The following is an 18,870-nucleotide window of genomic DNA, read 5'->3' as shown; positions in this document are numbered from 1 at the left end:
GCAGCACCGCCGCCGCCTCCCGCACCCCGAGAGCCGGCCCGGGGCTGCCTTGTCGCCCCCGAAGCCTTGGGGGGGGGGGGGGCAGAAGGCGTCGCGGGCGCTCTCACAAGATGGACGGGGGCCGCCCTCGGGGCCTCGGGAGTCGCTGCTCAGGCCGGCCTCGACTCCCTGCCGTGGCCAGAGCGGCCGAGGTCGAGGCCGAGGCTGAGGCGCTTGCGGGGCTCCTAAGGGCAGGCTTCGCGCCGGTCTGCATTTTCCTAGCTCTGCGCTCCGTCCTCGCCGACAGCTCATCCGGGTCCTACGTCGACGCATCACGGAGGCGGCCAATGGGAACGCGAGGAGGGGCGCCGCCGCCGCCGCCTTCCGGACTACCGCTCCCAGGATGCCCCGGGCGGCCCTGCTTGGGAGGCTCCGCTCCCTCCCTCCCTCGGTGTCGCCCTGGCCGTCCTCCGCCGGGCAAGATGCTGCTGCTGCTACTGCTGCTGCTGCCGCCGCTGCTGGCCTCGGCGGGGAAGTACTCGCGGGCGGCCAACGAGGAGGCGGCCGGGGGCGAGGGGCCCGCGGGGTCCGCCGCTCCGGCCCAGTTCCGCCTGGTGCGGCTCAACCAGGTCTGGGAGAAGGCGCAGCGGGTGAGTCCGCGGGGCGGGCGGGCAGGTCGGGGCAGCCCCAGCAGCCGCGGCAGAGCCCTGCGCCGGATCAGGCCCCCGGGCCGCCCAGGGCAGGCGACCCTCCCGAGGCCCATGCTCCCCAGCAGCCCCGTGTAGCCATCAGGACCAGCAGCCGTCGGAGGCCTCCAGCAGCTTCTCCACCCCCACCCCGGTTAAAGCCAAAGCTGCCCGTGACCCATTTATCCGCGTGCTCCGCGAAGGGCCGCCTTTCACCTCTCCTGTATCCGCTTAGTGGGATCGTGGCCCCCCTGGGTGCTGATACTGGCGGGGGGGATGTGCCCCACCCCTGGGCGTGCGCAGCGCGTTTCATGGGGGGGGGGGGTACAGGGTTGGGTGGCTTTATTTAAAGGTGAACATTTATTGTATACCCAAAATAAAGGATGTTGTTTCTATCGTTCATTGATTGAACACTGCAGGCACTGATGCTCTCTACTCCGCATTCAGCCCTTGCCCCTGGCAGAGAGGTCCTCAGCAGAGCGGTTCCTTTTCATTCCCGCTGCTGTTTGGTGGCAGCAGGAGACCCAAAGGACCGTTCCTGTTGCGGCCGGATCCTCCTCTGGATCCCTACTCAATGGGCCCCCAATTTTGTGCTTATTGCTTTGGACATTAGGGTGTGCCTGGGCACCCCTGGGCACACCCCTATGGCCCCACCCCGTCCACGTGCTCCACACCAGGCATTGTTTTGCCCACCTCTGTCCTTCCTTCCTTCCTTCCCCAGCTGAACCATCCCAGCGGTTGTCTCCTTCCTTCCTTCCTTCCTTGGGGAGCTGCTGCTGCAGCAGCCCCTGGATCGTTTCAGTTGCCCTTTTGCAGCGCTACAACATCCCTTTCTTAGGTGCTGTAAGCGGTGCTGCTCATGGATGTCGGCTGTTTTATTTTCCTCTCTTGTCCTGACAATCCTCAACTTGTATTTTGGCTTCTCCTCTGCTGCCTCCAGCCAGCCGTCCACCATGTGCCCACAATGGCCCTTGCTGGCCAGTCACTGCCATTTCAGGCCACATCAGCATTTCGCGACCTTTTGCCCCAACATGCCTCACTTGACACTTGCTGACATGATTGTTTTAGCCACCTTATTGTTTAACTGGGCTGGGGGGGGGGGGCTCCCCCCTCCCTCCCTCCCTTTCCCCTCCTCCTGTTCCCCCCCCCCCACACACACACTATGCCTGGCATCCTGGGACTTTGCTGCCCAAGTTGCCTCCTCCGTGTGCTCCTCACTGGCTGCTGCCACAAAGGCTCTCCATTAAGAGTGGCTTCAGCAGAGCTGTCTGCCAGCTCCAGGGCTTCCTTGCCCACCCGCCCCTCTTGTGGCTGTGCATCCCTTACAGGACAGCTCAAAGAACCCAAATGGCCCCAGATGTGTGGGGAGGCTGGCGGTGGCCTCTTGGGGTCTCCGGTGCATCTCGGAGCATGACACAGCAGAAGGCCTGGATTCTGTATCATGCTGGTGCCTTAGACAGAAAGGTGGGCTTGGCTGTAGCATGCCCGCTGAGCAGCCAACAACCCCACACCCCGGACATTGACCAGTACCAGGCACCCCGCAGGGAGACCATTGTCCTTTGCGAGGCTCACGCTCTCCTGACCTGTGCAAGGGCCAGAGTGTGAGCACGCGCGCACACACACACATACACACACACACACGGGTGTTACTGATTGATTGGCGGCAATATTAATCTTTAACACGATCCCATCTTCTAGTGGAACACACAGCGGTCAGAGATGTTAATATTAACCTGGGCTCCATCAATTTTTGACCACACTAAGCTGCTTTCCAGGATAAAGATGGACCCTTTTGGCTCCAGCAACCTTATCTCTGGCCTCCTACCAGCCATCCTGCTTCCTGATGGCTTGTTGGTTATCTCAGGAGAATTCAGTTAAATGGCACATTTGCATCAAAATAAAGCAGCCACCGAGAAGCAGCAAGTGGAGTCCTGATGGTGAGAGGCCAGAAGCAAAACAAGGGAAGGCAGAGGAGGTGGCCATAAAAATAAAATAGAAACCTGCTACCTCCGCATCAGAGTGGGGATGCTGACAGCCGTTCCGGTTGGGGCGAGTGTGGCGGATGGTCTGTCAGCGTGGGAACAAGCCAGTGGGAAGCCAGGAGCCGGCCTCTCCCCGTCCCCCATGTAAGCATCCACAGATTCCTGCATTGAGCAGGGGGTTGGACTCGATGGCCTTAGAGGCCCCTTCCAGCGCTACGATTCCATGATTCTACGTGTTGCACCTTTTGAAACCCTGAAAGAGGATCCTTCTCCATGCCCTTTCCCAAAGTATGGCAGGCTGTCAATGCAGCCCTTGGGACGCCAATGCAGAATGGAGCCCTTTGGGCTGGTTTAGCTTCTGCCATATTACTCGCCTTGCCTGGAAGGCGTTCTTGGATCAGAGCCATGGAGGAAGGAGTGGGAAGGAAAGTTTTTAGGAGATTTAGTAAATTTTAAAGTGCAACTTCTGTAATAGTTTAACTTCCTTGCTGGACAACGTCATGAAGGCTATAGGTTGCCTCCTGTATCTGAGGCAGGATGCCTCTGTGTACCAGTTGCTGGGGAACAGGAGCTCCGGGGGGGGCACTCTTGGGCGTCCCGTTGGGGTATCTGGTCGCCCCTGTGGAAGTGGCATGCTGGACTAGGTGGGCCTTTGGCCTGACCCAGCATCAGGACTCTTCTTCTGCTCCCAGTGTTGCAAAGACCCCCAGTGCAGCCTGAGCCCCGTGTTGCATTTTTATGTAGAACATATTTCACACCCGAGATTTAAAGGTTGCGGTAAGTGTCGGCCATGAAAGATGTTCTGCATAAAAATGCAGTATGGGGCTCGGGTTTAAATTCTGCTCCTGATGGCCTTGGCCCACTCTGGGGGCGGACTCTGTTTGGAGTACTCTTCCAAATCCACCTGAATTGACAGCGCTCATCCTATGGCGCAAAACACCCGAGAGGAGCCTTTTGGGGCTCCCGATACCCAGGGAAGGAGCCGCGGGGAGCCTTGCCGTTTGGCAGCTCCCGTTGGCCCCTTACAATCCTAGTTGGGGCATAGAATGGGCCGTCCAGCTGAGAGGACGGTAGACATGGCCGTTGGCTGTGGATTGTCTGAACAGAAGAGCATCTTGTGCTTTCCAAGGAGAGACCTAGTTTGTTGTCGAGAGCCTTGGAGGGAAGTGGAGCGGTTCTGAGAGAGTTCAGAAGGCCGCCATCCCAAGTCACTCTCAGGCATGTGTCTCGGCCCGGGCGATAGATAGCAAGGTGGGCAGACCCTGGGCCCTGCCTTGTGGCAGCCAAGGGCTGCCCCACCTCTTGCACCCTGCTGCCGGCGCCCAGTGCCTGATTCAGCTCCGTAAGCCCTCCGGAGGCTCTCCGCCACCTTCAGCATAGTTCCTTCACTGCAGAGCGTTCCGTGTGTGTGTGATACAGCTGCACACGGCTAGGTTGCCATTCCCTGTGCATCTGACTCTCCACCACCTCCCGCTTCTGTTTCAGCAGCTTCATCTCTCTGCTGTTAAATTGGCAGAGCTACATAGTGATCTGAAAATCCAAGAGAAGGATGAGCTGAGCTGGAAAAAGCTGAAAGCCGAAGGGCTGGATGAAGATGGGGAAAAAGAAGCCAAGCTTAGGCGCAACCTGCATGGTAAAGCATCACATGGTTCCGTACTCCAAGCGTTTCAAAGCCGGGCCACTGAGATGGTACAAAAGGGTGAAAGCAGCCTAGCTTGCTTTTTCACCTTCCCACTGGAAATGTGGACGCCTAGTCGTGCAAAGCAGTTCGGAGAGGCTGCTGTGTACAGTCAATGACGCTGTAGCCATGGCATCGTCCTTCATGCTCTTGGTACCTGGGCCTGCCACAAAAGGTTGCTTGTTTGTTTTTGCTGCCCCTGTATTCCTGGGCAGGAAAAACCGTTCCCTATTCTGACTGTTGGGAGCTGGTTCCAAACCCTGGACTACTTCCAGTTCGGATCTCCTGACTTGCTTTCTGTTAGGTTTTCTCAGGTAACGGCCTGGTTCATGTTGGCTCTGGTGCGGAGCCCTTCTGGGCACATCCCGCTCCTGCCTGCAGAGTCGGTTCCAGCAGAAGGGGGGGTGGGGGATGGACCCATTTTGTCTCTTCAGTCCTTGCATTATTGGGTCCGCAGGGTTCCAGGTTTATCCCCAGTGCATTTTAACATCTACCTGAAGCCCCTGGGCGAGGTCATCCAGGGACTTGGCGCGAGGGGCCACCGGAATGCTGATGGCCCTCCGCTGCATTTGTCCTTGTTGTCTGAGTCAGGTGAGGCAGCAGAAGTGTCAAGCACGGGGTGGGTGGGATGGAGCCTGGATGCAGTCGTGAGCTGGAGGGAGGCCAGGAAATGGGAAATGAATTCTGGCAAGACTCCGTCATGGTGGCCGGGTGTTTCTCAGGGCTGGGAAATTCGAGTTTCCCTCTTTGGGAAAGTTTGGGGATGCTCCTAGATAACAGCTTTGTCGCTATAGGCCAGGTGGGCTCGGTGGCACAGAGTGTGTTTGCCAGCTGCTGCCATTTCTGGTCGGGTGACAGCAGTCCATCCTCTGGTGACCTCCCGGTTGGATTGATGAGATGTATTGTCCGTGGGGCTGTCCTTGGTGATGACGCAGAAGCCTCGGTTGGTGCTACAGGAGCAGGGCCCTGCTCCCATAGCATCAATTTAAACCATTTGGGTGTAAATATTCCCCACCTGCTTTATGCTCAAGAACTGGCAGAACATTAGAGCCACATATACACCCCTTCCCGGTCCACCCATGTGTTTTCAGTTTTTCAAGGCAAAAGCACATCAGGACCTCATAACAGTTAATGCGTCACTCATATGTATTCAGTGGTCCTCTTGGCCGTGGGCATTGCTTTGCTCCACCAATCCTGTCCTGGCTCTTGGAGAATAACCATGCCGGCAAAGTCCTTGGCCTGGGCTGAAGGCTGCTGCTGCACTGCTTGTTCTGGCTTCTGTTTCCCCTTCAGTAATTATGGCTAAATATGGAATGAACGGAAAGAAAGATGCACCGTTGGGGGCCACCAATTACATCAAAGACGGCCTGGAGAATGATATGCTTGACGACCCCCGGCTGGAGAAGTTGTGGAACAAGGTGGGGCCTGAGTTCTCAAGCGGGGGTGGGGGTGGGGGTGGGGGTGGGGGTGAAGGGCGTCCTTGTTCCCCAGGGAGGCTTTTGTTTTCAGTTCTTCTGTTAGTTTTGCCATCAAAGGAGGAACCTTTGACATTCTCACTTTTCCAACATGCCCTGTTGCAATGCTTTGCCTCTGGCCTGCCGTGGTGAATGCGGATGCAACGTCACTTCCACACGACTCTGCTTGTTTCTCTCCCCTCCCCAAATCCCCCTCTCTAAGTGACCTGACACCCAAGTGGAGGCAGAGAGAATGTCTGGCACTCTGTCTGGAGCCCTCATGGTTATGGGTGGCACTTGACAGATGGTAATCTCAGGCGTCGCGGTTTAGGGGGGATTTCCCTTCATCAAGGGCAGTTGCCCTGGCATTGTGGAATAGTTCCTTGGGGAATTTTGCTGGCCGTTGACCCGGGGGGACAGAAGGCATATGGCCTGGCAACAAAACTCGGTTTCCTTGTCCAGGAAAAAGTAATTAATAGGTCCTGAGAACGTAAGAGGAGCCCTGCTGGATCAGACCTGCAGCCGATCTCATCCAGCATTCTGTCCCCGCCGTGGCCCAAACAGCTGCCTGTGGGAACCCCCAAAGCAGGGCATGAGCACAGCAGCCCCAGCCCCCCCCCCCCCGCTCATGGTCCCCAGCTGCTGGTATTCAGAGCCCCCCTGGCCCTGATAATGCAGGTCGAAATGGGTGTGCATCATGACCAGAAGCCAGCGGAAGCCCTGATCCTCCGGGAGTTTGCCTCTAATCCTCTTTTCAAGCCCTCGAAATTGGTGGCCATCACTACATCTTGTGGAAGTGAATTCCATAGTTTAGCTCTGTGCTGTGTGAAGAAGGACTTCCTTTTGCTCTTCAGCTTCATAAAGCAAGATAATCCAAGGAAATATGCATCCCACATCACAGTCAGTGCCTGCCAAAACAGGATATTCCATAAAATGTGAAATCCCTTCCCTAAGACAATTTCATGTGGCCAGTATGGAGATTCTTATTCCTTGCATCTGTCTTCAAGGCCAGATCCTCAGGGAAGTTCTCGGATGAGGAACTGGATAAACTGTGGAGGGAGTTCATACACCACAGAGAGAAAGTCCATGAATACAATATCCTGCTGGAGACCGTGAGTCGAACGGAAGGTACCTGAAAGTTTGCCTGATGGGTTTGGGGGCAGAGAGGCCAAAGAGCATTTGTGGGCGAGGCCGCATCCACACAGGCGGATTTGAACCCGCAGCCCCAGGGTTCAGCTCCTGCCTGTCTGTCTGTTACGCTTATACGCTATCCTTCAATAATACAACCACAGTACAATACAACAGAAAAGAACCGATCTACCCAATGGAATAAAGCAATGACACAGTGAAAGCAGATAACGTCAGGTGAGAGAAGTTAAATGCCAGCCAGGCATAAACATTTTTTCCTTGCCCTGAATTGGCTTTCTTCTAGTCAGTGGCTAAACTGGAAAACTTCCTGCAAATATGCTTGAGAGGGGTTGGCAGGAGCGCCAGAGTTGCGTCAGCACAGCATTGCGACAGGCGGCGTTATGCCCTGCCTCATCTTACGCCCTTCAGTGTTTGTGGGGATTTTTCTATTAAAAACAGATTTTTCTGTGGCTTGGTTTTGTTATGCTTTTTAAAGGATGCTTTTGGCTGGATGAAGAGAGAAAGCGTCCCATGAAGGGTGAGGGGCAGGTTTGTGCAACGGATGGGGAAGAATTGGAGGCACGAGACACATCTTCTGCCCGTCAGTGCTTCACGTCCAGTGCAGAGAGCCTGTCTGTTGCGCTTTATCAGCACCCCTGAGAATCTGTGCCTTCGCATCCTTAGACCTGCCTTTGGCTCATTAGATGCCCCCTTAACATAAATATAATAGAATATAATAATACAACAGTGAAGCAATATAACCCAAAACAGAATGTGCAGTCGGCAGTGTCCGTCTGTCCTATGCCCCCACGATCCCAAGGCCTGAGGTGGAAAATAGATGGGTCCTGCTGGTTGAGACCAAGGCTCCGTCCAGTCCAGCATCCTGAGAGATTAAATGGAGGACTTGGGGCCCCATGGTTGGCTTGAAAGCTCCGAGGAGATGAAAGGATTTGCCCATTTTCTAATCTGCTGGGGATTCAGTCCTGTCCGTGGCTAGAAGGGCCTTGTTGTCAGAAGAAAAGGCAAGGCTGGCTGAGAGCCCCTGAGCCTAGAGTTACTCTTCTTTATGTAGAAAGCACCTGGACGGGAGATCTTTCCCCAGCATGGCTAACAAAATATCGACAACCAGAAAGCAGAACATCTATATGGCAGGAATTCTTTTGTCTCCGAAGACCCAATTTTTTCTCAGTTCAGATATTGCTTCAGATTGTCTGCAGAATCTCACAACAGCTTCTGCAACTTGGTGCAATAGGAGTAGTTCAGCTTGAAAATACTGAACTCTGGTAAATTTAACAGCAAACCTCAGACTGATGTTAGAGTTTAAAGCCAGATTCCAGCTGGACATCAGGAAAAACTTCCTGACTGTTAGAGCAGTACGACAATGGAATCAGTTACCTAGGGAGGTTGTGGGCTCTCCCACACTAGAGGCCTTCAAGAGGCAGCTGGACAAGCATCTGTCGGGGATGCTTTAGGGTGGATTCCTGCATTGAGCAGGGGGTTGGACTCGATGGCCTTAGGGGCCCCTTCCAACTCTGCTATTCTATGATTCTACTTCAGAGCTGAGAACGGTTCTTCCCTTTGTCTTTCTTTGGTGGGTCTTTAGTACTGTTTCCCCCAAATGTTGCCTCGTGTGAGGGGGGTCTCGTCCAGGTGCTTTACGGCCTCTTGGATTGACATGGTCTCCGCTGCTGCCGCCACTGCCACCCCTGCCCCACATAGCTCTTTGCTGAAGGGGGTGAGGCGCTCTTGAGTACCCACACTCAAAGGCCAGCCCAGATGGATGCTGCCCCTGCAGAATCTGGGGGGCGGGGTAGTCACACAGTTCTGATTCTGAGCATCAACCCTTTTGCCCAATATTTTTGCAAACATTACTATATAACATTGAATATAGAATTATAAGAACATACGAAGAGCCATGCCAGGGCCCATCTAGCTCCGTGTTCTGCTTGCACAGTGGCCGACCTGCATTGAGCAGGGGGTTGGACTCGATGGCCTTCTGGACCCCTTCCAACTCTACTATTCTGTGACTCTATAACCAGCTGTCAACCAGGGACCTACAAGCACAACACGGGTGCAAGAGCTCCCTCCCGCCCATGTTCTCCTGCAGCTGGTGCACGTAGGCACACTGCCTCTGATACTGGAGGTCGCACAGAGCCATCGGAACTAGTAGTCATCTCCTCCAGATATTTGTCTAACCTTCCACCCTTTAAAGCCATCCAGATTGAGGGGTCGTCGCTACATCTTGTGAAAGCCCATAGCCTGACTCTGCGCCGTGTGGAGAAGTCCTTCCTTTTGTCTGTCCTGAATCTCCCACCCATCAGCTTCATTGGGAAGATTTATTTATTTATTTGTTACATTTATGTACCATCCCATAGCCAACGCTCTCAGCAGTTTACAAAAGTTAAAAACAGTAAACATTTAAAAATCATACAAAATTTTAAAACAGAAAAACAACAGTATAAAAACGACAGTATTCATTTAAAAACAACAGTTCTGGGGTCTGTTAAAAAACAAACTTAATGTTGTTAAATGGTGTTAAATGCCTGGGAGAAGAGAAAAGTCTTGACCTGGCGCCTAAAAAATAACCGTGTTGGTGCCAGGTGAGCCTCATCGGGGAGATCATTCCACAGTCGGGGGGCCACCACCGAAAAGGCCCTCTCCCTTGTTGCCATCCTCCAAGCTTCCCTCGGAGTAGGCACTCGGAAGAGGACCTTAGATGTTGAGCGTGATGACCCCGTTGTGTTCCAGTATTATGGGAGAGGGAGGAAAAGTCTCCTTACATTTGGTGACTTACTTTTTCATTTCCAGACATCCAGAAAAATATGATCAGCTCGTTGGAGGAAGAGAGCCCGCGCAAGGAGGAGCTTCTGCACCGCAAGCACTCGGAGCTCAAGGAGCGGCTCCACAGCATCAGCCAAGGCTTTGAGCGCCTGCGCAAAGTCAGCCACCAGGGCTATGACGCCACCAGCGGTGCGGCTCCCGCCTGTGGGATTCCCTCGTGGCTTACAAAGCGTCTGGGTGGGGTGGAGGCGGATCTCGGCCAATGGCTGGCAAGGCCTTCACAAGCTTCACCACATGCTCCCCTCCCCCACCCTCCCTCTCTCCCATGTGCGCTCTCTCTCTCCCTCTCTCTCTCTCCCTCCCTCCCTCTCTCTCTCTCCCCAATGGAAAGCAAATGGAGCCAAGGCCAGGTTCTTAGTCGTGGTTTGCTAGTGGGGAAGGTTTCATTGAGTGGGGGGTGGGCGGGCGGGCGTTGGACTCGGTGGCCTGATAGACCCCTTCCGAGTCTACTATTCTATCGTTCTATTCTATGACCAGCCGTAAGGTCAGCGCCTGTGGTTTGCACGAGTATTTACTAGCACTGAACAAATCACAGTAAATCCCATTGGCTCTGGAGCTGCATTTTGACTCAGAACGATATTTCCTTTGTCCCCCCCAGAATTCGACGAGCCCCGAGTGATTGACTTGTGGGACATGGCCAAATCAACCAACTTCACGGAGAAAGAGCTCGAGTCGCTGCGGGTGCGTTGGCTATAACCTGGGTTTTTTCCTTTGTTCGGGGTGGATGTTGATTCCCTCCATACTCTTATTTGCATCCTATCCAGTGAGATGCAGCCCCGTCGCTGCTCCCTCCCTGCTTCCCAACCCGTGGGGTCAGTGAGCTCCCATTGACCCCCTCGGGCTGCATGAATAAGGAACGAGGTTTGGGAGCCAAGGGCCCGCCAGGCGCCTGACGCGCGTGTACCTTGACTGCCCTAGGAGGAGCTGAAGCACTTCGAAGCGAAGGTGGAGAAGCACCACCACTACCAGAAGCAATTGGAGATCTCTCACCAGAAGCTGAAGCACGTGGAGGGGACGGGAGACGAGGAGCACATCAGCAAGAACAAGGAGAAATACTCCATGCTGGAAGAGAAGACGAAAGAGCTGGGCTACAAGGTGGGTGGGGCTTCCTCACGGGGAGGGCTCCGGGTCTCGCCCCGTGGCTTCTCACGGCACCTGGGATGCTCAGACCTTCCGCTGAACAGGTGGAGCTCAATGGTGGGGGCAGCCGCCCTCCCCCCCCCCATGCATGCAGCAGATGTGTGGAAGGAAGGTCTAAATGTGGCTTGTTGCTGTGAAAGGTGGGCAGGGGGGTGCGGACTGCAGCTCCATTAGAAGACAAAGTCCGCCACGGTTTGAGGTTTGCCTCCCCGCTTAGGCACCTTGACTGGGCTTTCTGCTTAGAAAACCAGAATATGATTTTTAGCAGAAATGAACATAGTTTTGTCCCCTCAGGTCAAGAAGCACCTGCAAGACTTATCTAGCAGAATTTCTAGAGGCCTTCAACACAATGAACTCTGAAACTGTCTTGTTGAAGTGGGATCTTTGTACGATGCCTGCACTGACTACGTCCTGAGATTTATACAATGATGTGAAATTCTGATGCAAATTGTCTAAGAAGATGTCTTTTCCTGCTGTGTTTTTAGTTGCTCTCCTGGTCTCTGTAGTCGCTCTTTCATATCGGCATCTCTGTAAATCCTATGATAAAACCCTTGACAGACGAAACAGCAGCCTCTGAAACGACGGAGCATCCAGGAAGACAAGACCATGGAGGAGAACTCGCTGAGCTGCTGGAAAGTGCTGTTGGGAGGGAGGGGGTTTTGTTCCACGGTGTTCATTCCTCGTTTTGAATAAAGAATGAAAATGAGACCGTGCCAGGAGCCTGCTGGGCTTGGAACAGGAGTGACGCAGGGGGTGGGGGGCAACGCGGCGGGTCTCGGCTGGGACACGGAAGCCCGTCTTCTCTCTCTCTCTCTCTCTCTCTCTCTCCTGCCAGCATAAGATTGTGCTGAGAGGCTGAGGTGCGGCAGGCGAGTGGCCCAAGAGCCACTGGCCAAAGGCCAGGATCCTTCCTCCTGCTCTTTCCTTGAGAGGAGCCGGGGGGAGGCGGAGGGGGGCGGCAGCAGCAGCAGCAGCAGCGAGGGCTGCCCCAAGGGCTGCCACTGCTCTTGCTCCTGCCGCCACCAGACGGTGTGGATCCGCCGTCTCGCGTTCTTTCCTGCACTCGGTTTCCCCCAGCCACGTGTGTGACACCGCTGGGCTTCTGGGGGAATCAGTTCAACGGAAGCACCACCTGCTGAGGGATGGACTTCCTTGGCACCGCGTTGGGAATTCGATCCAAAGGGCTGGGAGTTTTCCAGGAGGGAAAGTGTCAGCCAGGTGGGGGTCCTTGGGGCTGGGCGTGGGAAGGGAGGTGTGGCACTGACCATTGCACTCCGTGTCTTCGTTGCACGTGGCTTTTACAAAATGGGAAACGGTCCCGTGGTCACAGTCCCAGCAGCTACGTTGCCTTGCTGTGCTTTGCATTCTCTCTCAGTCTTCCCATTCACTGCGGTTGGCCACGGCAGAGGAGGGGGCTCAGGGTGGGGACGGGGCATCTGCTTGGCACAGTGGGCCGGCTGCCTCCGCACAGGAAGAGGCACCGAGCCAATCTCCAGGTGGGGGCGGTGGGGTCAGCGTTGGCTTCGTCTGAAATTCCGCAGCTTTTGCTCAAACGTGGATTGTGTAGGCTGAAATAAGAGAGGATTCCAACACATTTACATGTAGTATTGGCATTTTAGCGACTGTAGTATCATCTTCATTTGTTTTAACAATTCCTGGTTTTGATTAGTCTCTTTGATCTCTGAATGTATGGGAGCAGTCTATAAAGGAATGAGATGAAGGTGTTTCGTCTTGCCAGTACAATGAAAACAACGTCCTGCGACGTTTGCCAAGCCTGCTCCCCGGAGCCCTTTTTCTCGGCTGGCCCCTTGGCTGCAATGGATGGGGGGGGGGTAGTGGCTTCCTTTCCCCAAGGCATGGGCCAGCGAAGGCCCAGCCGGGTAGCAGCTGCTATGGCCCCGTGTGCGGATTCAGCCCTGCTGGCAAAGCTCTACCTAGAATCATAGACTAGCAGAGTTGGAAGGGGCCTACAAGGCCATCGAGTCCAACCCCCTGCTCAGTGCAGGAATCCACCCTAAAGCATCCCTGACAGATGGCTGTCTAGCCCATCACAAGTAGTAGCTTGTTCCTTCCTCCGCCAGTCTTTCAGAGAGAAGAGAAGGTGTGCTGTGCTTCACAGCTCTCCCAAGTTGCAGCGTTGGGGGAGGGAAGAGAAGAGGGCGGAAGGTGCTCTGCTGACCACTGTTAAATAAGAGGAAAAAGCCGATTGAAAAGCTCATAAATAGTGTTCTCTCTCTCTGGACTAATGATCAATCCAACAGCATCTGTCTTTGTTTTTTAGATCTTTATTATTCTCTGGAATTGCAAGTTTAAGCCTCTGCCCACGTGTGTCATATTTTAGCAGAAGATGACTTTTGCACCACAAAAGGTCATTTCGTAATCAGGCATTGCAAAATGAGCTGTATGAAGAAAGGCTGTTTGGCCTTCTGTGCTCCATGCTGGTATTCCAGAACCCAGAAACAGAAGCTGGGGCCAAGAGACCCTGGCCTGGGAGACAGGGAAGCATGTGGCCATTTCATAAATGTACTGACATTTCAGAATTCTGCCTACACAGCGCTGCGTTTTCTAAATGTTTGCAGAGGAGAAAAAGCGCTAGCTGTGAGGACAGAGGGAAATGAAATGTCAGAAATACAGACGGGTCGTTTGTGAAATTATGTCAGAGGCTCTAGGCAAAATAGCACTGATAAACATGCTGGCATTGAAGAGAGAGGGGAAGGAGACCTTCCTTGTGCTAAAATTGTATCCTCCGTGATTTCCTGCCCATCCTGGGCGAGGATCCTTCCCTCTCGCAGGCTTTAGGCCTCACCTTGCTTCGAGGCGACCCCAACCCTAGAACAGCCACAGTAGGCCATGTGAGAAGGACACAAGCCACGGACCCGGGCTGGCCTTCTCTGTCCCCTTCCCTACTCAGGCCACACAATTACAGGAGGGCCTAACCCATGCCAGCCACAATGGCTCCACCATAACTTTCAAGGTGCCACAAGACACCCTTGTTCCAGCTGCAGCAGACTCAGACAGCCGCTACGCCTTCCTTGCCTGGAGCCTGGGAAGGGAGAAGGTCGCTCCCTGTTCTTCTCCCACAGGTTTGGGTTAGTTTGGCCCTCCACTGCTTCACTTGAAGGTGGAAGGTCAGCAGAGCAGCTGGCCGTCCGCTCCTTGCTCCAAGCAGCTCCGTTGGCCTGGCAGTGGGGCCCTCATGCCACGCCGGCCCCACGCATTGTGCTGATGCCCCAGACGCACACACAAAGCACACACACAGTTCCAGACAGTGCCCTGCATACCTTTTTATAGAATTATAGAATCATATTTGTTCACCGCTCCAAAATCTTCAGCTAGGGAGCGGTATATAAATATTGCAAATAAATAAATAAATTTTCTATTTAGATTATCAAATATTCAACAACTGACACGAACCACTGGGCCCAAGTCCCTGTCTAAGGAAGTTTGCCTTTGCTTCCCTGCCCTGCTGGCTGGGGTTCCTTTCTTGCTGTGGGCCAAGGCGAACGAGCCTCGTTTTACAGGGGGCGGAAGAGGCTTCTGCTTGCCAGAAAGAGCTGCACGGGGGTGTCGAGAGGCAGGGGGCTACTATGGCAGGTTTTTTTATTATTATTTAGGACGAGGGGCTGCAATCAAGGACCAAACGCAGGTGTGCTGTGTGTTTTAATAGTATGTGGAGCTTCGGCAAGGGTTGCTGGGATGAGAACACCTGCTAAGATTCACCGTCTACCCTGGCACTGGGGGTCCGGAAGCCTTCCTCGGCCTCTCTCGCACCACTCCACCCTCGGCACAATCCCCACCGGCTGTTTGCTGCTGCCTGTCATGGGTTAGAGGGGGGGCATTTCCTACAGAGAAGCTGCCAGCCAGGGCAATATTGTGGGGCCTCCAGAGCCAGGCGGTCTGCACTTTGTGGACATGATGGATGGAGCATTTGGAATTACTCTGGGAGCATTTGCAGTGTCCAATGGTCACCCTGGGAGCCTGGCTGCTGATTCTGAATAGCAATTTAATTATCTCTCCCTGATTTACTATAGAGGCGCTTTTTCTCTCTTACTCCACTTGGTGGCTGGCTAGGAGAGAGCTTATGAGACTGATGGATTCCTCACGGCCTGGGCCAGGAGTGGGCAGAGCATGCAAAGGAGAGACAAGATCCTGGGGAGCAGGCTGGGTTTGCCACCAGGCCTCGCACAGAATGGGCCCAACGTCCCAAGATGCAGAGTTGCTGGCTGGCTGGCACAGGTGGGGGCCGCGTTGCATGCAACCCTTTTCTCTATATGGAAAGTGTCTCTATGGACGGCTCAAGGGAAATGTCAACCCAGAGTGCAGCTGCTGTGAAAAAGGCCAATTCCATGTTAGGCGTAATCAGGAAAGGAACTGAAAACAGAACTGCCAAGATCATACTCACTTGATACAAATCTATGGGGCAGCGACCACACTTGGAATACTGTGTACAGGTCTGGTCACCGCACCTAAAAAAGGATGCTGTAGAGTTAGAAAGAGTGCAGAAAAGGTCAACTAAAATTATTAAGGGGCTGGAGCATCTCCCTTATGAGGGAAGGTTACAGCACTTGGAATGGTTTAGCTTACAGAAAAGGTGAGACATGATAAAGATGTTCAAAATTATGCATGGTGTGGAGAATGTGGGTAGAGAGACATTTTGGGGGTTATCCGATAGGGTGACCATATGAAAAGGAGGACAGGGCTCCTGTACCCTTAACAGTTGCATAGAAAAGGGAATTTCAGCAGGTATTATTTGTATATATAGAGAACCTGGTGAAATCCCTTCTTCATCACAGCAGTTAAAGCTGCAGGAGCTATACTAGAGTGACCAGATTTAAAAGAGGGCAGGGTACCTGCAACTTTAACTGTTGTGATGAAGAGGAAATTTCACCAGGTTCCCCATATAGAGGCATTCAGGAGGCAGCTGGACAACCATCTGTCAGGGATGCTTTAGGGTGGATTCCTGCATTGAGCAGGGGGTTGGACTCGATGGTCTTGTAGGCCCCTCCAGCTCTGCTATTCTATGATTCTATATATACAAATGACACCTGTTGAAATTTCCTTTTCAATACAACTGTTAAAGATACAGGAGCCCTGTCTTCCTTTTCATATGGTCACCCAATTATCCCATGAAGCTGATTGGTGGGAGATTCAGGACAGAAAAAAGGAAGTTCTTCTTCACACAGTGCAGAGTTAAATTATAGAACTCACTACCACAGGATGTAGTGATGGCAACCAATTCGGATGCCTTTTAAAGGAATTGGACAAATTCATGAAGGACAAGGCTTTCAATGGCTATTAGACCCTGATGGCTTTGTGCTACCTCCAGTATCAGAGGCAGTGAGGCTACGTACACCAGTTACTGGGGAGTATGGAGGGAGGGTGCAGTGGTGCTCACGTCCTGCTTGTGGTTTCCCTGTTGACAGCTGGTTGGCCACTGTGTGAACAGAGTGCTGGACTAGGTGGAGCCCTGGACTGATCCAGCAGGCCTTTCTTATGTATCAGTCCCAGTAATACTAGGGTGACCCTATGAAAAGGAGGACAGGGCTCCTGTATCTTTAACAGTTGCATAGAAAAGGGAATTTCAGCAGGAATGGTATTAAAGGCAAAACTGAAGTACTTTGGCCACATAATGAGAAGACAGGAGACCCTGGAGAGGAGGCTGATGCTAGGGAAAGTGGAAGGCAAAAGGAAGAGGGGCCGACCGAGGGCAAGATGGATGGAGGATATTCTGGAGGTGACAGACTTGACCTTGGGGGAGCTGGGGGTGGCAACGGCCGGCAGAAAGCTCTGGCGTGGGCTGGACCATGAAGTCACAAAGGGTCGGAAGCGACTGAACGAATAAACAACAGCAAAAGCACCTGGTGATAAAATTCCCTCTTCATCACAACAGTTAAAGCTGCAGGAGCCCTGCTGTCTTTTGTATCTGGTCAAGAGTACAGGTCCTGCAGCATTAGCTGTTGTGATGAAGAGGGAATTTTATCACCAGGTGCTTCGCGTGTATGAACCTGCCCGAACCCTAAGGTCATCCTCAGGGGTCCTTCACCATGAGCCCCTGCCAAAGGAAGTAAGGCAGGTGGCTACCAGGAGGAGGGCCTTCTCTGCTGTGGCACCCCGGCTGTGGAATGAGCTCCCTAAGGAGGTTCGCTTGGCACCTACATTATATGCTTTTAGACGCCAGGTGAAGACCTTTTTATTCTCCCAGTATTTTAACAGTCTATACATTAATTTTAACTTTTCTGTTTTAAATTTGTATTTTTGCATTGCTGCCGTTTTTATCTTGGTTGTGCTTTTATATTGTATTTTATATTATGGTTTTGCTTTGAATTGTCTTAAATTTGTAAACCGCTCAGACAGCTTCAGCTATGGGGCGCTATAGAAATGTAACTAGTAAATAAATACATTCCCTTTTCTATGCAACTGTTAAAGACACAGGAGCCCGGTCCTCCTTTCCATGGGGTCACCCTAGAACTGCGGCTTCTGCTGTTTGGCCCTCCGGAGCCACCCGTCGCGCGGGGCAGGGCAGCCTAGGGGGGCTTCTGCTGCCCGCGATGGGGCGCTGCATTCGGGAGCGAGGGTCGGACGAGGGGGCTCCGGGGAGACGGACCTGCAACCTGAGGAGGGGGTTTGGGCTGGAGCAGCGGGAGGATTCCCAGCCCGCCCAGCCCCAGCGCGAAGGGCCACCGAGCGTCCCACCCTGCAGGGCTGTCGTCGTACGGAGCCCCCTGGAGGCTCGCTCTGCCTTGCGTCACAAGAGCGCTCTTTATAGAGGGACTCGCCATGCGGCGCCTCCTTTCCCTGGGCCACGTCTTCCTTTTCTTGTCTCTGCGGTGTCTCTCTTTCATTGGGCGGCATAAGGGAAACGCACCACCCTACGCGCCGTCCACTTTTGCTTTCTCCTGATTGGCCATTGAGCCGTCAATCTGGGCCACGACGGGATCAGCCAGCCAGCCAACGGCCTCTACCTTGGAAGCGAGTGGGCGGGCGCCGCCAAGGAGTTTCCGTCGCCTAGGCAACCAGGTGCTTTGAAGGCGGGCAGGAACGCCCCCTGGCGGGAGGCCCCTCGCAACGAACAAGCGCCGCTGCGCCCGGGGGCTTGTGGTGACCCCTCCCTGCCTGGGGCAGAAAAAGACCCCGGGGGCCCAGAGAGCCCCCAGTCCCCTGGACGCCCCCAGGGGAGCCTGACTGGCCGGGAACGCTTCCCAGGGGTGGGGTGGGGTGGGGGCGGGTGGAGCCCCTCGCCCCCCAAGTGGCCTCGGGGGTCCCCCGGAGGGGCTTCTTTCCATGCGTTCCCGGGGGGCGCCCAGGATCCCGGGGAGGGGAGGGCAGTCAGGGCTCCCCCGAAGCTGTTCTGAAACGAGGGGGGGAGTGCCATGGGGCGGACGCCTGGCTTCAACCCCCCCCCCGAGTTTAAAGGCCCCCTCCAATGGGGAGGCGGGGAGGGCTCCCACCTGAGAATACGGGGTGGGGGGACACCCCGACATGCTGCTCCTCCACAGCCCCTTTGAAGACGGCGGTGAGGAAATGGGGAGCCCTTGCTGCGAAAAGAGCCCCCCGCCACCCTCTTACCTGCCCGAGGAAGGCGTCAGCCTCAGAGGAGCCCCACACGCAGCCCTGTGCCAGGGAGCTCCCTGACAGGGCCCGGCCATGCATGGAGCACCAACCCTGGGCCCAGGGCCCGTGTGCCGGACCGGAGGCGCCCCTGGTGTGGGCCTCTGGCTTTGCAGGTCAGCTCCGCTCTGGACTCGCAGGCAGCTTCCCGGTGGCCTTGCTGTCTGCCCCCCCCCCCCCCCCGTCCTCCTCGTAGGGGCTCTCCTCGGGAGTATCTGGCTCACGAACAGCACGAGAGAGAAGAGAGAACATCTGTGGAGGCTCCCAGAGCCAGGGACGGGCAGCTGATGCCCCTCCAGATGTTTTAGGTCTGCAATTCCCCTCCCTGCTGGCTGAGGCTGATGGGAGTTGCAGTCCAACGACATCCGGAAGGC

General features: G+C 54.4%; 1 protein-coding gene across 2 annotated transcripts; it reads left to right on the top strand.

Annotated features, from left to right (window-relative positions):
* Positions 1–438: 438 nt before the first annotated feature.
* Positions 439–11,593, top strand: LRPAP1 (LDL receptor related protein associated protein 1). 2 transcript variants are annotated; one of them, XM_063128344.1, is made up of 8 exons: positions 439–629; positions 4,136–4,280; positions 5,619–5,743; positions 6,787–6,907; positions 9,716–9,877; positions 10,347–10,429; positions 10,667–10,843; positions 11,183–11,593. In XM_063128344.1, the coding sequence occupies exons 1-8, from the start codon at positions 462–464 to the stop codon at positions 11,246–11,248; spliced, it is 1,047 nt and encodes a 348-aa protein (XP_062984414.1). In that variant the 5' UTR covers positions 439–461; the 3' UTR covers positions 11,249–11,593. The 2 variants fall into 2 exon arrangements, with proteins under 2 accessions (XP_062984414.1, XP_062984413.1); XM_063128343.1 differs by having other exon boundaries at positions 4,133–4,280.
* Positions 11,594–18,870: the final 7,277 nt, after the last annotated feature.

The sequence above is a fragment of the Elgaria multicarinata genome, chromosome 6 (genome assembly GCF_023053635.1).
Source record: "Elgaria multicarinata webbii isolate HBS135686 ecotype San Diego chromosome 6, rElgMul1.1.pri, whole genome shotgun sequence".
Classification (NCBI taxonomy): domain Eukaryota; kingdom Metazoa; phylum Chordata; class Lepidosauria; order Squamata; family Anguidae; genus Elgaria; species Elgaria multicarinata.
The sequence above is the reverse complement of the archived record's forward strand: the minus strand, read 5'-3'. Positions and strand labels throughout refer to the sequence as shown.